We start from the raw sequence: 21,050 nt of genomic DNA, 5'->3' as shown, positions 1-21,050 counted from the left end.
AAAAAAAAAAAAAAAATCCTCACATTAATGGAACTTTCTTGACTGAAAGTGCAAACGATAAAATGTTGGAAGCCAATCCAAACTTAGGCAGTTTGATACTTCACCAAGGTATAGAAAAGATGCTCCATATTATACGTTATACAATGAAAACAAGATGGCAAAAGCTGTTCAAGCTACTCTGATAAAGTTTTTATAAAGAAGTAAAACACTTTAAATCTTAATGTTTCTAATGTTTTCAATTAGAGTACTATAAAATGCTAGTTTTACTGTTTTTTAAAAAATTTCCCTATGTATTATAACCAATAGAATTTTTAAAGTTTTGACAAAAAATTTTAAAGGTCACAATATAATCATGATTTTCACCATCGATTAACTTCATGTTGCATGGTTTCAGCTTGCATGGTCATTTCTGTGGTCTCACACTGCGGAACAAAGTGAGAATACAAATACAGGATAAAATACTGTCTGTATTTATGTCTGAGGAAAAACACTGTAGTTGTGATCTTTCAACAGTTTTACTTTTGATAAGATGTTAAAGATTTTATAAATAGTGAGATATCATTATAAAGTTCAAAATTCGTATCTAAAAGGTTAAAAATTTGCTTTTTCTTACTCCTTCCCCCAATTTAAAAAAGTAAAGCCTAATAATGTATTCTTTTTTAGACCAACTGAAGAAGAAGCTGAACAGTTACTACAGTTGATGACAAGCCGTCCTCCTGCTACACCAGCTGGCGTTCGCTTTGTTTCACTTTCCTTTTGTATGCTACTGGCCTTTTCTACACTTGTCAGGTACCTACCTGTATAAATTGCTCTATTTTCTTAAGGTCTGCTTTATTTACTTATTAAAATACATGTATAACATTGGATTCAGAGCTTACTACAGAAATTGACCTAGGTATGGTCATAGTATTTTTTAATAAAAACATGTCAGTAGCATCTACTGTATGTCATTTATCTTATTTTATCAAACATTTATCAAAGTTTCATATGTACATTGTTTAAAAGAGTCAAAATAGTTCTTCAAAATTTGTTAAGGCAGATAGCAGTCCTTCCTTCCCTCTTTATTTCTTCTTTCCTAGTGGCAGTGTCTAGTTCTTTTTGCTGATTCTTTTGGCTGTTGCTACTGTATCTTTAATAGCATGCTTGTATTTGATATATCTTGAGCTTTTGTTTGTAGGTATTATTTATTGAGTTCCTACTAAGAAAGATTAGAAATTAGTTCTTTCTTCTTTCTGTCTGTCCTAAACACATCTACATATCCTTTCTATCTTCCCATTCTCCTAGCGTAGTTATAATAATTTTCATTAGGTGAGTAAATAGCTGTTTATATTAATACTATGATTATGTAAGCACTACTGGAAGTTCAATGATGTGGTAGTGGATTGGTTACTTTCTTCCCTGCCAATTTTTTTTTTTGAGACAGAGTCTCACTCTGTTGCCCGGGTTAGAGTGTCGTGGCGTCAGCCTAGCTCACAGCAACCTCAAACTCCTGGGCTCAAGCGATCCTCCTGCCTCAGCCTCCCAGGTAGCTGGGACTACAGGCATGCAAGACCAGCATGGGCAACACAGCAAAATCCCATTTCTTTTTTTTTTTTTTGAGACAGAGTCTCACTCTGTTGCCTGGGTTAGAGTGTCGTGGCGTCAGCCTAGCTCACAGCAACCTCAAACTCCTGGGCTCAAGAGATCCTCCTGCCTCAGCCTCCCGAGTAGCTGGGACTACAGGCATGCGCCACCATGCCCGGCTAATTTTTTCTACATATTTTTAGTTGTCCGATTAATTTCTTTCTAATTTTAGTAGAGACGGGGTCTCGCTCTTGCTCAGGCTGGTTTTGAACTCCTGAGCTCAAACAATCCACCCGCCTCGGCCTCCCAGAGAGCTAGGATTACAGGTGTGAGCCACCGCGCCTGGCCTGCAATATTTTTTAACTTGCAAAATATTTTAATTTTCAAAAAAATTTTTTTGGTAACTTTGTGAATAGAGTTCTTTTTTTTTTTTTTCTAGTAGTATTTTAAAGCAAGTGAATAGAGTTCTTATGAAGAAACTAATGCAGATTGTGTTTTAACTTGTTCAGGTCATTCGCTAGGTAGCACGTGTACTGTTTAGGTCCTCTAATCTGTTTTTTACACTACTGAGTTGCCATATTTTTTAATATCCAAATTCTACTTTATTTATAGCCCATTTGAAAACCAATTTTAAGCTTTTCTTTTCCTTTTTTTTTTTTTTTGTGAGACAGGGTCTTGCTCTGTTGCCCTGCCTAGAATGCAATGGTGTGATTATAGCTCACTGCAACCTCCAACTCCTGGGCTCAAGTGATTCTCCTCAGCCTCTCGAGTAGGTGGGACTACTGGAGTGCACTACCACGCCAAGCTCATTTATTTTTTGGTTTTTGTAGAGACGGAGTCTCTCTATGTTGCCCAGGCTGGTCTTGAAGTCCTGGCCTTAAGTGATCCTCCTGCCTTGGCTTCCCAAAGTGTTAGGATTACAGGTGTAAGCCACCATGCCCGGCCACGCTTTGCTTTTTAAAAGGAAGTTAACATTTTTTGTATGCTTTATATATTTTAGGCACTGTGCTAAACACTTGCATACTCATCTTGTTTCTAATTGTCTTTTGTATGCAGTAAACTTTTTCTTTGAACTTACTGTTATTATTGAAGCAGGTTTATCATATTTGACTTGTAAACACTCTAAAGATGAGAATTAACTAACATTTACTTAGCCCTTTATAGTTTAGAACTGCTTTCATATGTATTATCTTTGTTCATTCATTTGTCTACTTAGACATTGAATACTTGCTGTATGTCAGGCACAATGTTAGGCTCTGTTGAGTGAGAAAAGACTAAGACATTATCCCTGCCTGAAGAACTTTGGGGGTTATAGACTTGTAAACTCTTAATTATAAGAGTTCTATAAGGCAAATATTATTATCATCCTTTTTGTTATTTTTGAGACACGGTCTTGCTGTGTTGCCCAGGCTGGTCTCGAACTTATGGCCTCCAGTGGTCCTCCCATCTCAAATATTAATAAAATATTTATTTCCTTGTCATTAAGGAAATTGGGGTTCAGAGAGATTAACTAATGTACCTAAATGTACCTAATCATCTAATACAGCTGGAGTATAAACCCAAGATCTTCTGTCTCTAAAATCTGAGCAATTTCTTCTATACCACATATCATTCTGTTGGATTTTATGTATTTAGAAGTACCATTTAAACAATCTACAATTCAAGTTTTCATTAATTTAGTCTTTTCTCTGCAACTAATACAAATTAGGGTCAGTATTCTTCAGACAAACCAGTGGATTTTGAGTTTGCTTGATTGGTTAAAATGAGATTGTATAGTCATGAAAACCTCCTCAAATAGGTAAATTTCAAGGGTTTAAATGGGGAGCTGTGGTTGAGCTCCCTTTTAATTTAGTAAATGCTTCATGCTTTCTTTTGTGATTCATATTTCTTACAGAGGAAAAGAGAGACCAGCAGTTCTGTCCTTTGGCAAATGAGAAGGCAGCTTCTTCTGGAATTGATGGGCATTCTTCCCACAGTAAGAAGTACCCGAATTGTGGAAGAAGCTGATGTGGACGTGGAACCCAATGTGTCTGTGTATTCGGGGCTGAAAGAAGAGCATGTTGTGAAAGCCAGTGCACTCTTACGTCTGTACTGTGCTTTGATGGGGATCGCTGGACTCAAGTATTCAATAGTTTGATATTTTACCTTTTGTCATTTTACTTTCTTGTTTCTATCCCAAGAAAGTGAGCCAGAGGGCTTTTATTCAGAGGATTGAGGTTTTCTGTTGGGCTCAGGTAGTGGGCTGGCCTATAGCAAGAATGAAGTCCTAAGGCCAAGCGTTTGTAGGAGGGATGTATTCATCTATTTTTTTCTGATTATAAATAGAATTATGTAAATATGGGAGGAGCCAGAGTGCTTTTTCAATTTCTAATCATTGTGTAAAGAAACCAATGATTTCACTACAGTTTGACGAAACTATAGTGAATGATCTGTGAGTGATCCTTTACTTGGCCCGTTCAGCTATTCGATATAAATCTTTCCTGTGTTTCCTTTGATAAGCTGAGATCATAAATTGTCTAAAATTGATAATGATGTGATTATTAAGCACAGTGTTTCTTGTTTAGTCACTAAACAACATCCTTTTGAGTAATGTTGTACAGTCCTCACTTTGCAAATCTCTGATATGCATGAATTTCAGTTACCACAATTTAAATAACACTGATCCCTCAATATGGTTCAAATTTCAGTTGCCATGATACATTAACCAAATAACTGTATAAAGTACAAACTCTGCTGTGAGGTCTTCAAACCACATATTACTATGTAAATAACAGATGCATGTCACGATCAGTGACCATGGACGTCACTTCTTTTAAAGTCTGCTGATGATTGGTCACTGTACATCTGTTATTCGATTCATTCACAGCAAAGTAGGTAGTTGTGCAGTCTAAGTATCCCTTATCCAAAATGTTTAGGTCCAGGAGTGTTTTGGATTTTGGATTTTTTCAGATTTTGGAATATTTGTGTTATATTTACAGGTTGAGCATCCCTAATCTGGAAATCTGGACTCTATAATGCTCTAATGAGCATTTCCTTTGAGTATTGTGTTGACTGAGTTGCAGATTTTGGAGCATTTCAGGGTTTGGATTTTCACATTGGGAATATTCAACCTGTGTTGCCTCCTTTTCTCTCAGTGACAAACCCATGTAACATTTTACAAAAATGAGTAATTGAAAGAGGAAATTGGCCACTGAAGCCAAAAGTATAGCAAAGAAACAAAGAGTGGTAATGCTGAAAATGACATTTGAACCAAACATAAATTGAAGAAATAGCTGACTAGGAGAATGTTGACACTGCTGCCATTTGAGAGACCCTAGATATTTAGCCAGAGAAACTGGTGAAGGTGAATTTGTTGACATAAATGAAAAAAGTGATTGTGACAAAAGATTGAAGATGTCCCAGAGGATATGATGCTGTCAAAAATCCTCACATTAGGCTGGGCGCGGTGGCTCACACCTGTAATCCTAGCTCTCTGGGAGGCCGAGGCGGGATTGTTTGAGCTCAGGAGTTCAAAACCAGCCTGAGCAAGAGCGAGACCCCGTCTCTACTAAAAAACATTTTACAAAAATGAGTAATTGAAAGAGGAAATTGGCCACTGAAGCCAAAAGTATAGCAAAGAAACAAAGAGTGGTAATGCTGAAAATGACATTTGAACCAAACATAAATTGAAGAAATAGCTGACTAGGAGAATGTTGACACTGCTGCCATTTGAGAGACCCTAGATATTTAGCCAGAGAAACTGGTGAAAAAAAAAAAAAAAAAAGAACGATGTTCTGAATCATTAGGTGACATTTCATCTTCCCAAGGAAATGTCACCTGTAGCGTTTTGAACTGCTCTAGTCTGGAGTGGTTACTGGTCATACACGGTGGTACACAGCTCTCATCCTGGCTCTTCACCATCATTTTGGGGATGTACTTCACCTCTCCTTTGTTGGCCTGTTTCCTGTATCTCATGTCTTCATCTTTTTTCATTTGCTCTCATTTTGCTTCTTTAGAATGGGTATGTGTGAGGTAAATTCTTTTGAGAGTGGGTATTTCTGAAAATGTCTTTATTCTACTCTGACATTTGATTGATAGTTGATGGAGTATAGAATTCTAAGTTGTCTGTAATTTCCTTTGAGAATTTTGAAGGTGTTGCTACATTGTCTTCTAACTTCCAGTGTTGTAGAGAAGTCTGACATTGTGACTCCTGGTCCTTTTTGTGTCCTATTCTTTTTCAATATGGAAACTGGCAGGATTAGCTTTTGTCCCTAGCGTTTTGAGATTTCTGGATGATGTGCCTTACGCTGAGTCTGTTGTTGTCTATTGTCTCAGGTATTTGGTAAGCCCCTTTAACCTGGGAACTAATATGTCCTTCACTTCTAGGAAATTTTCTTGAATTAATTTGTTGGTAATGTCTTCCCCTTGATTGTTTTGTATTTAAAATTTCCTTTTATTTGGAATTGGACTTTTTGAAATGATCATCTTTTCTTATCCTTTCTTCTTTACCTTTGCTTTGTTCTATTTTTTATAAACAGCTTTATTGAGATATAATTTATATACCATAAAATTTACCCATTTAAAGTATACAATTCAATGGTTTTTAGTATATTTACAGAGTTATACAGCCATCAGCATAATCTAATTATAGAACATTTTCATCACTCCAGAGAGCAACTGCTTATTCTACCTTTTAGGATTTGTCCTTAACTTTGTCTTCAAATCCTATTCAGTGTTTAATTTCTAAGAGATTTTTTTTATTCTCCGATGTTTCTTCTTTATAGTGTCTGTTGCTTCGTAGTGACATGATTTCTTTGATGTTAATCATAATGATTTTGAAGGGATTTTATTTGTATTGCCTTTCTTTGGCCTTTTTTTGGTCTCTATTTTTAAAGAGGCTTTTCTCAGGTGTTTAATATTTCTTGATTGTTCATATTTAAGAATAGGAAACCAAAAAGCATATTAGAACTTCTAAATGCATAGTTGGGTCTTTGGGAAACTCTTGGGTTTATCAGAGTTCTAGAGAAGAATATAGTCTTACCTGGAAAGTGAAGACCTGTCTAGAAACCCTTAAACAAAGTTAAAAAGTGTGAGTTAAGGGCTGGTAGATCTCAACCTGTAGTGCGGTCACTGACTGAATTCTCCTGCTTTCAGAATGGTGCTCCAGATATACCTGGTTGTCCCTTAATTCAGATGTACTGTTTTACCATCTTCAGAGAATAAATCTCCAATCTTCTCTCTACTGAGGAAGTGCTAGTCATCTAGTTGTGTAGAATGAAGGGGGTGATTTGGAGGTCTACTATCAATTCTTACATAGACTGTCAACCTTTTATTTTAGTCTTTGTCTTCACTCTCCCTCTGGAACTGCCTGGAGCTGTCTGTTCGTGAGCCCTTTGGGAAGTCTGTGGTATAAAACGGATTGGTTTTCCCTTCTGCCAGTTTAGTATTCTGCTTCCTCAGGTCTGCTCAGTCAGTTGCCACTCATCTGTACGTTCTCTAACTTGCAGTATTTTGTGGTGGTGTCCCTCCTCAATATCCTATGCATTTATGCCTTGAAAATCCCTTTAATATAGTTTTAGTGGGATTATAGGAGAGTGCAAAATTAGATACAGGAAGCGCTTTCTTTTCTCTTTACCTGAAGTACTTTCTAAACATTATCTCAAATTATTTCTATAAGCTGGGTATTTTTGTCCATATTTTATAGGTAGGAGAACTAAAGTTTAGAAGGATTAAGTTTCTTTTTTTTTTTTTGTGACAGAGTCTCACTTTATTGCCCGGGCTAGGGTGAGTGCCATGCCGTCAGCCTAGCTCACAGCAACCTCAAACTCCTGGGCTCAAGCAATCCTTCTGCCTCAGCCTCCCGAGTAGCTGGGACTACAGGCATGCGCCACCATGCCCGGCTAATTTTTTCTATATATTTTTAGTTGTCTGATTAATTTCTTTCTATTTTTGGTAGAGACAGGGTCTTGCTGTCGCTCAGGCTGGTCTCGAACTCCTGAGCTCAAACAATCCGCCCGCCTCGGCCTCCCAGAGTGCTAGGATTACAGGCGTGAGCCACCGCGCCCGACCGGATTAAGTTTCTTGTTGAAGATCACACTACCTGAAATTAGTGGAGATGGGAGTCCCACTCAGGCCTGGCAGGCTCTATAGGCTATAATCTTTTTACTATGTAACACTGTCTTCTATTCATTGAATAAAAGTCTAGGTATGGTTGAAAATGACCTTTTAAATTTTCTTAGCTTAGGGTATTAGGAGAAGTGCACTTTTCAGTTGCTTTCTGTTTTACCTGTGTTCATTGCAGTGAAGTGGAAAGAGATCAGTGAAAATTGTTTTCACAAGTCAAAGTCAGTTTATACCTTTCAATCTAAAATCTAGGAATTCTCTTTAAAAAATCATTGTTATTATTATATTTTTATAACCATTTTTGATATCTGGTGAGCCCATGGCTGTTCTTTTTCTTTGTATGAGTAGTGATAATTTATTTCTCTATAATTTTGAGTTCTACTCAAAAGTTTTCTATAAATTAGACTTCATTTTTCAGGTAAAAGATGGACTAACTTGTTACTGTCTAGTACTCAGTTTTTGGCTTTTTGATGCTTAAATTTTAATACTAGTTTTTTTCTGTGTAAAATAAGTATCAGTTGTTATATAGTTCTGCGGTCCCCAGCCCCCAGGCTGTAGACTGGTACCAGTCTGTGGCTTCTTAGGAACCAGGCTGCACCGCAGGAGAGGTGAGCCAGTGCAGCTTCATCTGTATTTATAGCTGCTCCCCATCGCTCACATCACCGCATAAGCTCCTGTCAGATCAGTGGCGGCATTAGATTCTCATAGGAGTGAGAGCCGAATTGTAAACTGTGCATGCGAGAGATCTAGGTTGCACGCTCCTCATGAGAATCTAACCTGGTGATCTGAGGTGGAGCTGAGATGGTGATGCTTGTGCTGGGGAGTGGCTTCAAACACAAATTATCATTAGCAGAGAGGTTTGACTGCACAATAAATGTAATGCACTCGAATCATCCTCAAACCCCCCTCCCTGCCTCTGCGGAAAAATTGTCTTCCATGGAACGGATCCCTGGTGCCAAAAAGGTTGGGGGCCACTAATACAGTTCTTTTAACATTTTAATCCCAAAAGGCTTTTGGTTTTCTGAGAAACGTGAGGAAGTGTACTGTCTCCAACCTGTAAATGCAATAACTAAGACCTTGAGAGAGTTTGACTATTCGGATTCATGAAGAAAAGCAAATTTCTTCATTCTTGAGCCGTAGAACTGCTTCATATCTCAATGGCAGTTAATGGCCCAGTTCAGCAAGTCATTAATTAGAGTTGCAAGATATTTCAAAATAGGGAAGGAAAAATAATTTCTACCAAAAATAATTTCAGAGTGTTTTCTTATTCATATGCTAGTATATTTAATTTAAATCAGTGACATTCTGGTATGTTTTATATAGTACACCTGAACAGGAGCAGCTAATGGTGGTGTGGCTAAGTTGGATGATAAAAGAAGAAGCCTATTTTGAGAGGTAAGATGACTTGATTTGTTTCAGTTAGTTGAAAAAGCTTTTTTTATTCTCTCTTTGGAATTTCATATTTTCTTTTTTGTTTCAACAGTACTTCAGGTGTCTCTGCCTCTTTTGGGGAGATGCTATTATTGGTGGCTATGTACTTTCACAGCAACCAACTCAGTGCTATCATTGACTTGGTCTGTTCCACTTTGGGGATGAAGGTAATTTTCTTTTAACTTCTTTCTGAAAGAAGGTGTTTCTAAGCTGGGAATTTTGTTATAGTATAAATTCAATAGATTGTTGTTTATTTAAGTAATTTTAGTTGAATAGTTTGAAGTTTTATCAGGAGCACTTAAATGCATTTTAAAAACATTTGTTTATAAGGGTAATAGATATTCAGTGCAGAGAGCTTGGAAAGCACAGAAAAGGGAAAAATATCTTATAATTCTATCATTCAGAGATATCTAGTATACTACTGTTAACATTCTGGTGTCTGTTCCTTTAGAATGGCATGCATATTTTGTAATTTAAAAAAACTTGCTAATATATAGGTAACAGTTTCTCATATCAATAAATATTCTAATACAGTATAATTTTTAAATAGCTTCATAGTAGTCCACCATTTGGACTGATCATGATCTTCTTAATAGATTCTTTATTATTTCCCATGTAGATTTTCCAATTTCTGTATAATGCTTAGGTGAATATCCTCGTTTATGTATATATATACACACAGGCATGCACGTATCTATATCTTCAGACACTTGTCAGATTATTTCCTTAGGATAAAGTTCTAGAAGGTAATTACTAATTAAAAGAATATGACTATCTTAAGGTCATCTTAAGGTGTTTTATTAGTATTACCAGATGATCTTTCAGAAAGATTATAGCAGTTTAACTGTTCTCATTAGTGAATGAGAACTATTTTCCTAAACTCTAGATATCATTGAACATTACCATTCTTTTTAATCTTTGCAAATTTGATTGATGAAGAACGGTCTCATTTATTTTGCATTTCTTCGATTATTAGTATAGTTGTTTTTATTTTTCTTTCTTTTTGAGACAGGGTCTTGCTCTGTTGCCTGGGCAGGAGTGCAGTGGCATCATCATAGCTCACTGCAACCCCAAATTCCTAGGCTCAAGCAATCCTGCCCCTCAGCCTTCCAAGTAGCTGGGACTATAGACGTGTATGCCACCATGCCAGGCTAATTTTTCTATTTTTCTTGTAGAGATAGGGTCTTGCTATGTTGCTCAGGCTGGTCTTGAACTCCTGGCCTCAGGCAATCCTTCTGTCTTGGCCTCTCAAAGTGCTGGGATTATAGGCATGCGTGAATGCACCTAGCCAAAATTTTCGTTTTTAAAATGTGTTGGCCAGGCGTGGTGGCTCATGCCTGTAATCCTAGCACTGTGGGAGCCGAGGTGGGAGAATCGCTTGAGGTCAGGAGTTTGAGCCCAGCCTCAGCAAGAGTGAGACCCCGTCTCTACTAAAAATAAAAAGAAATTAGCTGGGCAACTAAAAATAGAAAAAGTTAGCTGGGTGTGGTGGCATAAGTCTGTAGTCCCAGCTACTTGGGAGGCTGAGGCAGAAAGATCACTTGAGCCTGGGAGTTTGAGGTTGCTGTGAGCTAGGTGGTGCCACGGCACTCTAGCCAGGGCAACAGAGCAAGACTCCGTCTCAAAAAAAAAAAAAAGAAATCCATGTGTTTTGGCTGATTGATTTCTTTTGTGAAAAGCTTATCAGAATCCTAATTTTTCTGTAGGGATTTTTATTTATTTTTCCTATCACTGATTTAAAAGGCATAAAAGATTTGCCATTATGCCAGGCACAGTGGATCACTTCTGTAATCCTAGCACTTTGGGAGGCTGAGGCAGGCAGATCGCTTGAGGTCAGGAGTTCGAGACCAGCCTGAGCAAGACTGAGAACCCATGTCTATAAAAAATAGAAAAATCACCCAGGCCTGGTGGCGTGCACCTGTAGTCCCATGTATTCCAGAGGCTAAAGCAGGAGAATTGCTTGAGCCCAGGAGTTTGAAGTTGCAGTGAGCTATAATGACGCCACGGCACTCTACCCTTGGCGACAGAGTGAGACCCTGTCTCAAGAAAAAAAATAAATAAAAATAAAAATATTATTTACTAAGTACTTTTTATATTGGTTCTGTTTCTGAGGAAAAACACACTTTAATGTTGGATTTGAGAAGCCACTTCTGAAACAGACTATAGTACTTGAACATTTGAACATTAATATTATATATCACAGGCATTTTATTAATACATAAATCACCAGAGTTGTGTTTCATATATTATATTTTTATATGCTGTTGGAATTCTTTTGGTTATTTTAGATTGTAATTAAGCCAAGCTCCTTGAGCAGGATGAAGACCATCTTCACACAGGAAATTTTTACTGAGCAGGTACTTTTTTTTATTCTTAGGTATCTATTTAACTTTCTTTAAGAACTTATCTTTGGGAGAAAACTTGTGTATCTCACCTTAAGAGAATAAGATGGTCTTTCTCCATTCCTTTTCAATTTCTAATGATGATTTATTTCATCTTTGAAACGTCTGTAAAGAATAATCCATTTAAAATACATTTTTAAAGCTACTAATTACATAAGAAAGCATGTTTTAAATTTATATATTTGTGGACACTTTGAGGAGATACTTATGAGCATAGTCTTAGATATTGATGGTAGGCTACTCACAAGGGGTAATCATTTGGGTTTGTCAGGAGAAAAATAAAGACCTGTTTAAACCTTTAGTCTATAAGGTTCCTTTCTAACTAGATTACAGGCTGGATTCTAAATTCCTTATTGTTATATTCACATATTCTTATTTGGCCTCAGCACTTTTGTCCATGGGTAAGCCTAAGGATATTTTATTTCTCAGTGAAGGAGTGTATTCTAAAATTTAAAATTAATTCCAAGATTCACTTGTCAATTTAAATCTTAAAACATAAAAATATATGTGTCTTTAAAAATGAAGTATTTGAGAAAATATTCATGGGTTCATTATTGTTGCTTCTTTTATGGTATTTAATATCCTTATCCTTATACTATATACTCCCTTTACCTCCCAACACACATACACACGTATACCTCTACAGAACAGTCACATATAGGACATAGGAACATCGTAAGTTTTTTTTGATCTTTAAATTTGAACCAGCTAGAAGACAACTTTAAGGAGGGTCTTTGAAAGACGATTAGAGATCTATGTATGACACAATACAAATAAAAATTCCTATTTATATTTGTGTGGTACTTTATAATTCACATAATATTTTTCCTAAAAAGTTCTTTTTTCCTCCCTCACAACAACCCTTTGAGGCAGGTAAGGCAGCATTCTTCCATTTTGTAGATGTGAAAATAGATTCAGAAGATAAAGTGACTTCTCCAAAGCCACTGAGCCCAAGACTGTGTGATTCCAAATTTTATATTTTTTTACTTATCATACCTCCATGTACATATATGTTTAAAAATTAATAAAAATTTAGAGAATTTTATAAATCCATAATTGTATGCATCCTCATCATTTGAAAATAATTAAAACATGTAATAATTGATATTCATCATTCATTTTTAGGGATGACACATATTAAGCATTTATAGTTTACCTACTAATCCTCTTTCTTTCAAAATAATTTTGTATTTGATTCTATCCTACATATATTAATACTATATTTTCCTCTTAGGTTGTCACAGCTCATGCAGTTCGAGTCCCTGTCACCAGCAACCTGAGTGCCAACATTACTGGGTTTCTGCCTATTCATTGTATTTACCAGCTTCTCAGGAGCCGTTCCTTTACCAAGCACAAAGTATCAATTAAAGTACGACCTTACATTTATATTTCAAAGAGCAATAATGCTTTTTTTCCTCTTCTATTTTAGTGTGTAGGTCTTTACTGTGAGTTTTGTGTATAAAATATGTGGTATTAAGCTAAGTTACTAGGCATTTATATAATTATAGTAATTAGAACCTAATTTCAGATTTTTAAAACAACGTAACTTATTTAAAAAATGTATAAAATTACTAATCCATTTACATTCTCAAAAATAGCACATGCTGTTTCATTAAAACTTAGAAATTGCCATTTTCTAAATTCTGGTTTTGTTCACCAAATTGGGAAATTTGCTGGTCAACTATGACTAGCATTTGTAGATTTGTTGTAAGGACACCTAATATCTAACTTACACATATTTTGATATGTTTTTGATTTGTTATAGTTGGCTATATGGAACAGTTAAAAGGTCCTCTAAAGAAAAGGCTGAAACCCAGGAGGTAAAGAAATCTGTTTGAACCTTTTCTATAGAGGCTCCTTTATTTACAAAGAGCAGTGAATAATACATGCATGATATATCACTTTTAATTGTCCCTTGTTTTTTATGATTTAGTGAAATTATTTTCCAGCTAGGTTGCATTTCCTTCTTCTTTATATTTTTAGCAAGTAGAATAGCTAAGAATTGAGTCCAAATGCATACCCAGCATTTTTACATGTCATCTATCTAAAGATAGTTAAATGATAGTCTTCTGTAAGTGCTCGTCAGAGACACTTTTCTTCATCTTTCTGAGGGTTTGTTGCAAAGGACTATCCCTCTCCCCAAATTCCTCTCTGCTGTGAGGTCTCCGTGACAACACAAATGGTGCTCTAAATACAGATATGGTAGGGACCTAAAATGTTTTTCTCACTCCTTAAAAACTAATATTAAACCCAACGCCAAACTTCTTATCATTTTAGGTTTATTTTATACTTTATAATATTCTCAACATTCTTGATTAAGATATAAAGGTAGTTCATATTTTTAAATCAAAGATAGTTATGATATAAGGTAATATATTTGGAACTGGCAAAAGTGAATAGTGAGTTTCATTGATTCATAAAGCATTTAAAACTCTATGTGCTTTTATAATTTTGCTTGCTTTTTCTTTTTGCCGTAATTGATTCAGTGCCTATAACCCTTTTTTTTTAGGACTGGATTTATAGACAGCTCTGTGAAACCTCCACTCCACTCCATCCTCAACTACTTCCTCTGATTGATGTGTACATAAATTCTATACTCACTCCTGCATCTAAATCTAATCCAGAGGCCACAAATCAGCCAGTCACAGAACAGGAGATACTCAATATTTTCCAAGGAGTCATTGGGGTAAAATAGTGGTTCTTTTGTACTTTAGTTTATCTTCTGACTTACTTCATATTTTTTTCCTATCAGAGGACTTCTAGGTGGTTCTGAATTTTAAATGAGATTAAATTTCCTTAGATTACCTGTAAAAATTAAAAGAATCGTCATTAAATTCCAAGTAGTTTGTCAAATAGGTACTCGTAGAGGAATTTTTTTTTTTTGAGACAGAGTCTCACTCTGTGACCCAGGCTAGAGTACAGCGGTGTCATTATAGCTCACTCCAATCTCAAGCTCCTGGGCTCAAGCGATCCTCCTGCCTCAGCCTCCTCAGTAGCTGGGACTATCGGCATGCACTGCCACACCTGGCCAGGTGTTTTATTTTTTGTAGAGGCGGGGTCTTGCTCTTGCTCAGGCTGATCTTGAACTCCTGGCCTCAAGCAATCCTTCTGCCTCGGCCTCCCAAAGTGCTGGAATTACAGGTGTGAGCCACCATGCCTGGACAAGAGGAATATTTTAAAAAACTTCATTTTAAAGTCTAAAGGGTGCCCTGGAGATTGTGTTTTTGACCAAGTACTGTGTGAGATTCCAGCATATTCAACAAAACTTTGTTTAGCTTCCCAGGAATCTAAGACATAGCTAGGTTCAGCAGTCCCCAACCTTTTTGGTACCAGGGACCGGTTTCATGGAAGACAATTTTCCACAGACTGGGGGTGGGGAGTGGGGTGTTGTGGGTTTGGGGGTGGTGTTACGGAGCTAAGGTGAGGATGTGGAACCCATTTCCTAACAGGTCACGGACTGGTACTGGGCTGTGGCCAGGGGTTGGGGACCGCAGCCTAGGTTCATTTTTGAAGAATTTGATGAAAATCTTTTCCCCCATTTTGTCAGAAGGGAAAAACAGTTGCATTTTTCACAAATATAGATAAATATACACTATCTTTTTTAGGAGTTACTTTCTTCGTGATAATTTCAGATAATACTTGAGACTCCTGTAAATCTTTCAGAAGCAGCCTGGTGGGTTTGCTGCTAAGTAGTAGATGAAGGCTTTTTTTGTCCTATCTCGAATAATACTTAAACACGTCATCTCCAATATCATCTCAAGTTTCATTTGAACTTCAACTGTCTCTTTGAGTTTAATGTGAACACAGCAACATTTCTCCCCATTTTATCTGAGCTTGGGAGCAGCAACACTGAATGATCTGTTTTGATCCTTTTACTATAAAAAAAATTCACTCATGAAATTTAACATTATTCTAAAACGTTTGTAATATTACCACCAGGGTGACAATATCCGCCTTAATCAGCATTTCAGTATCACAGCACAGCTCTTGGTGCTCTACTATATACTGTCGTATGAGGAAGCTCTCCTAGCAAACACGAAGACTTTAGGTAGGTTGTGTATAGGGGAGTGGTTCTAGGGGTAGTTCTTTTTATTTGCTTGTATTTTGTTACTTTCCAAGCTGTTATGTTGTAAAATAAGGCCAATATTCTAACAAACTTGAGTATCATTTTATTATCTTTGCAATATAGGCATTATATGCTTCATACATAAATCATGCATGTGTGGGCACATAACCCCTTGTGTCTCAATCCTCCTTTTAACAGGCTAAATTAATAGATAACTGAATTATCTGTATTTTAACAATTTTATTGACCTTACTCACTAAATATAAATTAAGAGATAAACCTGAAGAAGCTGTAGCTGAAATTTTTTTGCTTGATTTCAGGCTGGAGTGCAGTGGTGCAATCATAGCTCACTGTAACCTCAAACTCCTGGCCTCACATGATCCTCCCGCCTCAGCCTCCTGAGAAGCTGGGACCACAGGTTCACGCCACTTTGCCTGGCTAAAAGGCAGAAACTTTTAGGCAAATGTTGTCAGATATTATTTCTTGAAGGTTTGAAGTTTCAAAACTGTAAAACCTAGAGTTAAATCAAGTTTTGACATAAAAGGGGGTCCAATAGTTACGTGACTATGTTGTAGAGTAATAGTTTAATAATATTAAACTTATTTCATTACCTACCTGATTGTTCACATATCTTTATGTAAAACAGCTGGTTTTTAAAATAAAAACATTTATTAAAAGTGTTTACTGGAGAAAATTTAGGAAATGAGAACAATATAAAGAACAAAGCATAAACTACCCATAATTCTACTGCCCAGAGATAGTTACTGCTAGAAGTTTGCTAGAAAACAGTCTTTGCATATATGATAGCTTTCACAAAGTTGAAATCATAATATATATTTTTAGTCTGCTTTTTCTAACTTAATAATATATTTAAACATTTTCCTGTTATAATAATTTTTTTTCTAAAACATCTTCAGTAGCTGCATAATATTTCATTGGAAATCTATACCATTGTTTACCAAATTCCTTATTGTTGGACATTTATATTATTCCCAAACTTTGCCATTATAAACAGTGAGGAAATAAATAGTGGGGGAATAAATATTCATAGAGCTAACTCTATACACAGTCATGATTATTTTTCTTAGGGTGCATTCCTAGATGTAGAACTACTAAAGATTGCAAAAAATTATAAGATTTAAAAAATAAATTGCCATATTGCTTTCCTGGCCTCAAGTGATCATCCCGCCTCAGCCTCCCAGAGTAATTTATTTTAAAAATTTAAGTATGCCTGTAATTAATTTTGGTGTAAAGTATGGGGTATAGATCCAATTTTATTTTTTTATAATTGGTTATTTGTAAATATTACATACTTGTCATTTTCCTATTGCTTTGGAGGATTGCCTTTATGTATATCAACATTTTATTATAAACCCAGCTGAGCACACTGGCTCATGTCTGTAATCCCAGCACTTTGGGAAGCCAAGGTAGGAGGATTGCTTGAGGCCAGGAGTTTGAGACTAGCCTGGGCAACATAGTAAGACCCCATCGCTACAAAATGTAAAAAAGGAAATTAGCTGAGTATTCTGGCCTGTGCTTGTAGTCCTAGCTACTCTGGTGGCTGAGGTGGGAGGATTGCTTGAGCCCAGGACTTTGAGTTTACAATGAGCTATGATCGTGGCACTGCACTCCGGCCTGGGTGACAGAGTGAGACCCTGTCTCTTAAAAAAAAAACCAAACAAACATTTTATTACAAATCTATGTCTGTTTCTGGATTTTCTTTTTTATGTTTGACATTTCCTGCACCTTTTACCAATACTGTTCTTATTCAGAATTTCTGGTACTCTCATATATTTAATCTTCCACATGATCTTTATAATAATTTTGTCTAGTTCCACAAAAGAAAATTATATTGGAATGTTGATAAAAATTATGTTAAGCTTATAATTTTTGTTTTTTTGAGACAGGGTCTTGTTGCCTGGGGCTAGAGTGCAGTGGCATGATCATAGCTCACTGCAACCTCAAACTCCTAGGCTCAAGTGATCCTCCTGCCTCACCCTCCCAAGTTGGTAGGACTACGGGCGAGCACCACTGTGCCTGGCTAATTTTTAAATTTTTTCATAGCGATGAGGTCTTGCTATTGCTCAGGCTGGTCTCAAACTCCCGGCCTCAAATGATCCTCCTGCTTTGGCCAAAGTGCTACAGTTACAGGCTGGGCCAGTGTGCCTGCCCTTATAAATTAATTTGGAGAGAATTTACATCTTTGCAGTATTAAGTCTTCCTATCTAAGAATGTGAAATAATTTTTGCTTTTCAGTTGAATTGTGAACATTTTTATTATTAAAAAGTAAACAACAGATGTTAGGATACAGAGAAATGGGAACTCTTATATACTTACTGTTGGTGGGAATTTAAATTGGTACAACCTTTATGGAAAACAGTATGGGGATTTCTCTGAGAGCTAAAAATAGACCTTCCATTCGATCCAGCAATCTCAGTACTTCATATCTACATGAAGGAAAAAAAATTATTACATAAAAAAGACACATGTACTTGTATGTTTATGGCAGCACTATTCACAGTAGCAAAGTCATGGAATCAACCTAAATGTCCATCAGTGAATGATTGGATAAAGAAAATGTGTATGTGTATGTATACCATAGAATACTACTCAGCCATAAAAAGAATGAAATATGTCTTTTGTAGCAACATGGATGGAACCGGAGGCCATTATCATAAGTGAAATAACTCAGAAACAGAAAGTCAAATACTGCGTGTTCTCACTCATAAGTGGGAGCTAAAGAATGGGTTCACGTGGACATGCAGAGAGGAATAATAGACATTGGAGACTCCGAAAGGTGGAGGTGTGAGGGGTGAAAAAGTACCTCTTGGGTACAATGCACACTGTTTGGGTGATGGGTACACTAAAAGCCCAGACTTCACCACTACAATATATCCATGTAATAGAAATGTTACTTGTTCTCCCCACATTTATTAAAAAATTAATTTTAAGCATTTACATTTTAACTAAAATGTAAGCTTCTTGAAGGCTAATTTTTGTCCTTTTTTTCACTACTATATCTCTAGCATCTAGACTATTGGTACATTATAAGCACTTGATATTTATTGACTCATGACTGAATTTATTCCAGTTATTTTTATGTCCATTAATAAAATTTTGTAGTTTATATAGGTTCTGTATAATTTTCTCCTAACAAGTAATCACTGGTTACAGAAAAGGCATTGGTATTTAGTTTGGATTAGCCAAGCTCTGAATTTCTTTTATCGTTAGGATATCATTGTTTTAAAATTTTTTTTTACTCATCAAATAAACAATTTTGGCAGTTATTGAGATAATTTATTTGGCCTATTTATATAATTCATTATATAATTAATGTTTTTATATTCCTGGAATGGACTGTACTTTCTCTTGGTATATTATTCTTTTAGTGTGGCAGTAGATTTGATTTGCTTGTTTTTTAATTAAGATTTTTTTCATCTGTGTTTAAGCAAGTGAAATTGACCCTTTTTCCTTTTCTTTTTATTTTTTCCTTTCAGGCTTTGGTATCAGGTTTATGCTAATGTCATAAATGAATGGGAAGTTTTCCATCTTTTTAAGGATTAAAATGGCAAAAAAAACCCCAAAAAACAAGCGATGGTGTAAATAGTATTCAAAACATTTCTACAGTTTTGCTGAGAATGAGGTTAATGTTAGCTTTGAACCTTTGAAAGCCATACATTGGAAGAAATTTAGAAAAGTGATGGCTCATGTTATATGTATAAGACGAATGATCTTCCTATAGGCCTTTCATAATTATAATTTAGTCTTTTACCGAAGGATTAAGAATATCCTTGATGTTTTATTTCACAGAGATGTTAAAGAGAAACAGTTGCTTTAAGTGGGGCTTCATGGGCTGCTACTTCTTTGATAGTATCATTAAAATGTATTCAGGATTTGTCTTCAGTGACATAAGTCCAGAAACTTAAATATTCATACTTTACCCTGAGCTGATCTTGGGGACTCTAGATCTTAAAAATACTAGGTAACATTTGAGTGCTTGTTATGTGTTAGACACTACTGAAATACTTTACAGATGTTAACTCACAAAAACCCTCATGAGAATTCTGTGAGATAGATGGTTGTTATCTTTTAGTTTATTGGGGGGACCCCCAGGCACAGGATAGTAGTAAGTGTTAGACCCAGGGACTGTCACTGGAACCTATACCTATTGTTTTAACTGCTTTCTGATGCATACTTACTCAGTTCATAAAAGATTGATATGGAAAACTAGGATGCTAATTTATTAATTTAAAAGGGGGATTATATCTAATCAAAAGGCACGTGGCCTACATAGATAGTGATTCTTACTTAGCCTTTATTCTAACACTTGCACTTATATAATTCTTCTTGTCCTCAATCAAAATATTAATACATTGTTGAACTTTAGTGTTTGTGGTTTGAAAAGAATAAGTATATCGAATATGCTTTTTTAACCTATAAACACTCTGATTGAGAGTCTCATATATTTCTGTGGTACACAAGCAGAGTACCTCAAATGAGATTATGGTGCCAGGCATATATTATACAATATGGTAGAAACAAGACAGGGAAAGATAGTGTTGATTGACAAGGACCTTTACTCTGTGTAATCTAGGAATCCACTGAAAGTGGCTAAATCTGTATTTAAATAAGAGGACTATGACTTCAGGGTGAAGGATGAATTAAAGAGATGAGAAATTAGAGGCAAGGAAAGTGGGCCATAAAAGATATTTAAACAGAGAATAAGTAGGCACTGAATTAGGATAGCAGGAAAAGAACAGAAATTAAGATAGACTTGTCAGGAAAAAAAAAGGATGGACGTGGCTGGCTGAAGGCAGGAGTTATGAGAGAAGGAAGTCAAATTCTCATTGCCTAACTTCCTTTAAAAAGAGTCAGTCACCACTATTGTATATCATATGATTAAATTAAGGCTCCTTTTCATAAGTTATATTGAAGTCATGAAGTTTTAAGCCATGTGTTCATGACTACATTTGATCTTCCTAATTAGATTTGGGAAAGTTTTGACTCACTTGTTGGTTGTTTTAGTGTAGGGCACTTCTGCACATAGCTTTTCTCACCTATTTTATGATTTTTCTCTTCATTAGTTTCAATTTCAGGGCATTTTCAAGATCTCGCCCTTAGATATATTCTTGCTTTTCTTGTGTAGCCACTATTTTGGTAGTGATTCTTCATCCTTTATGTGCTATATTCATAGATAAAGTAAATTGAAAGTAACTTGACATTGTTTTTGTTCCCATTTGGGTTGAAGGTTAAGATTACTATTGTTTCTGACTCTTTATACCTTTTATCTTTGACTGACAGCTGCCATGCAAAGAAAGCCCAAATCATATTCATCTTCTTTAATGGATCAGATTCCTATCAAATTCCTTATTCGACAGGCTCAAGGGCTGCAACAGGAGTTGGGAGGTATTTGTTTTATTACTTTTTACTGCCAAAAACTTAATTGTTAAAAAAATCTTACTGTTTATAATATTATAAAATGTAAT

At 35.8% G+C, this 21,050-nt stretch overlaps 1 protein-coding gene across 1 annotated transcript in view; it reads left to right on the top strand.

Moving 5' to 3' along the window:
• The window catches only part of INTS2 (integrator complex subunit 2), a 57,412-nt gene that overhangs the window by 14,310 nt on the left and 22,052 nt on the right, over positions 1-21,050 (top strand). Inside the window, exons 8-15 of the mRNA XM_012648398.1 lie at positions 3,458-3,684; positions 8,989-9,060; positions 9,149-9,263; positions 11,385-11,453; positions 12,733-12,867; positions 14,008-14,184; positions 15,438-15,546; positions 20,866-20,970. Of these exons, the coding sequence (XP_012503852.1) occupies positions 3,458-3,684; positions 8,989-9,060; positions 9,149-9,263; positions 11,385-11,453; positions 12,733-12,867; positions 14,008-14,184; positions 15,438-15,546; positions 20,866-20,970 (1,009 nt within the window). The remainder of the gene's footprint in view (positions 1-3,457; positions 3,685-8,988; positions 9,061-9,148; positions 9,264-11,384; positions 11,454-12,732; positions 12,868-14,007; positions 14,185-15,437; positions 15,547-20,865; positions 20,971-21,050) is intronic.

The sequence above is a fragment of the Propithecus coquereli genome, unplaced genomic scaffold (genome assembly GCF_000956105.1).
Source record: "Propithecus coquereli isolate 6110/MARCELLA unplaced genomic scaffold, Pcoq_1.0 Scaffold285, whole genome shotgun sequence".
Classification (NCBI taxonomy): Eukaryota; Metazoa; Chordata; class Mammalia; order Primates; family Indriidae; genus Propithecus; species Propithecus coquereli.
This window is presented reverse-complemented; position numbering and strand designations above follow the sequence as displayed.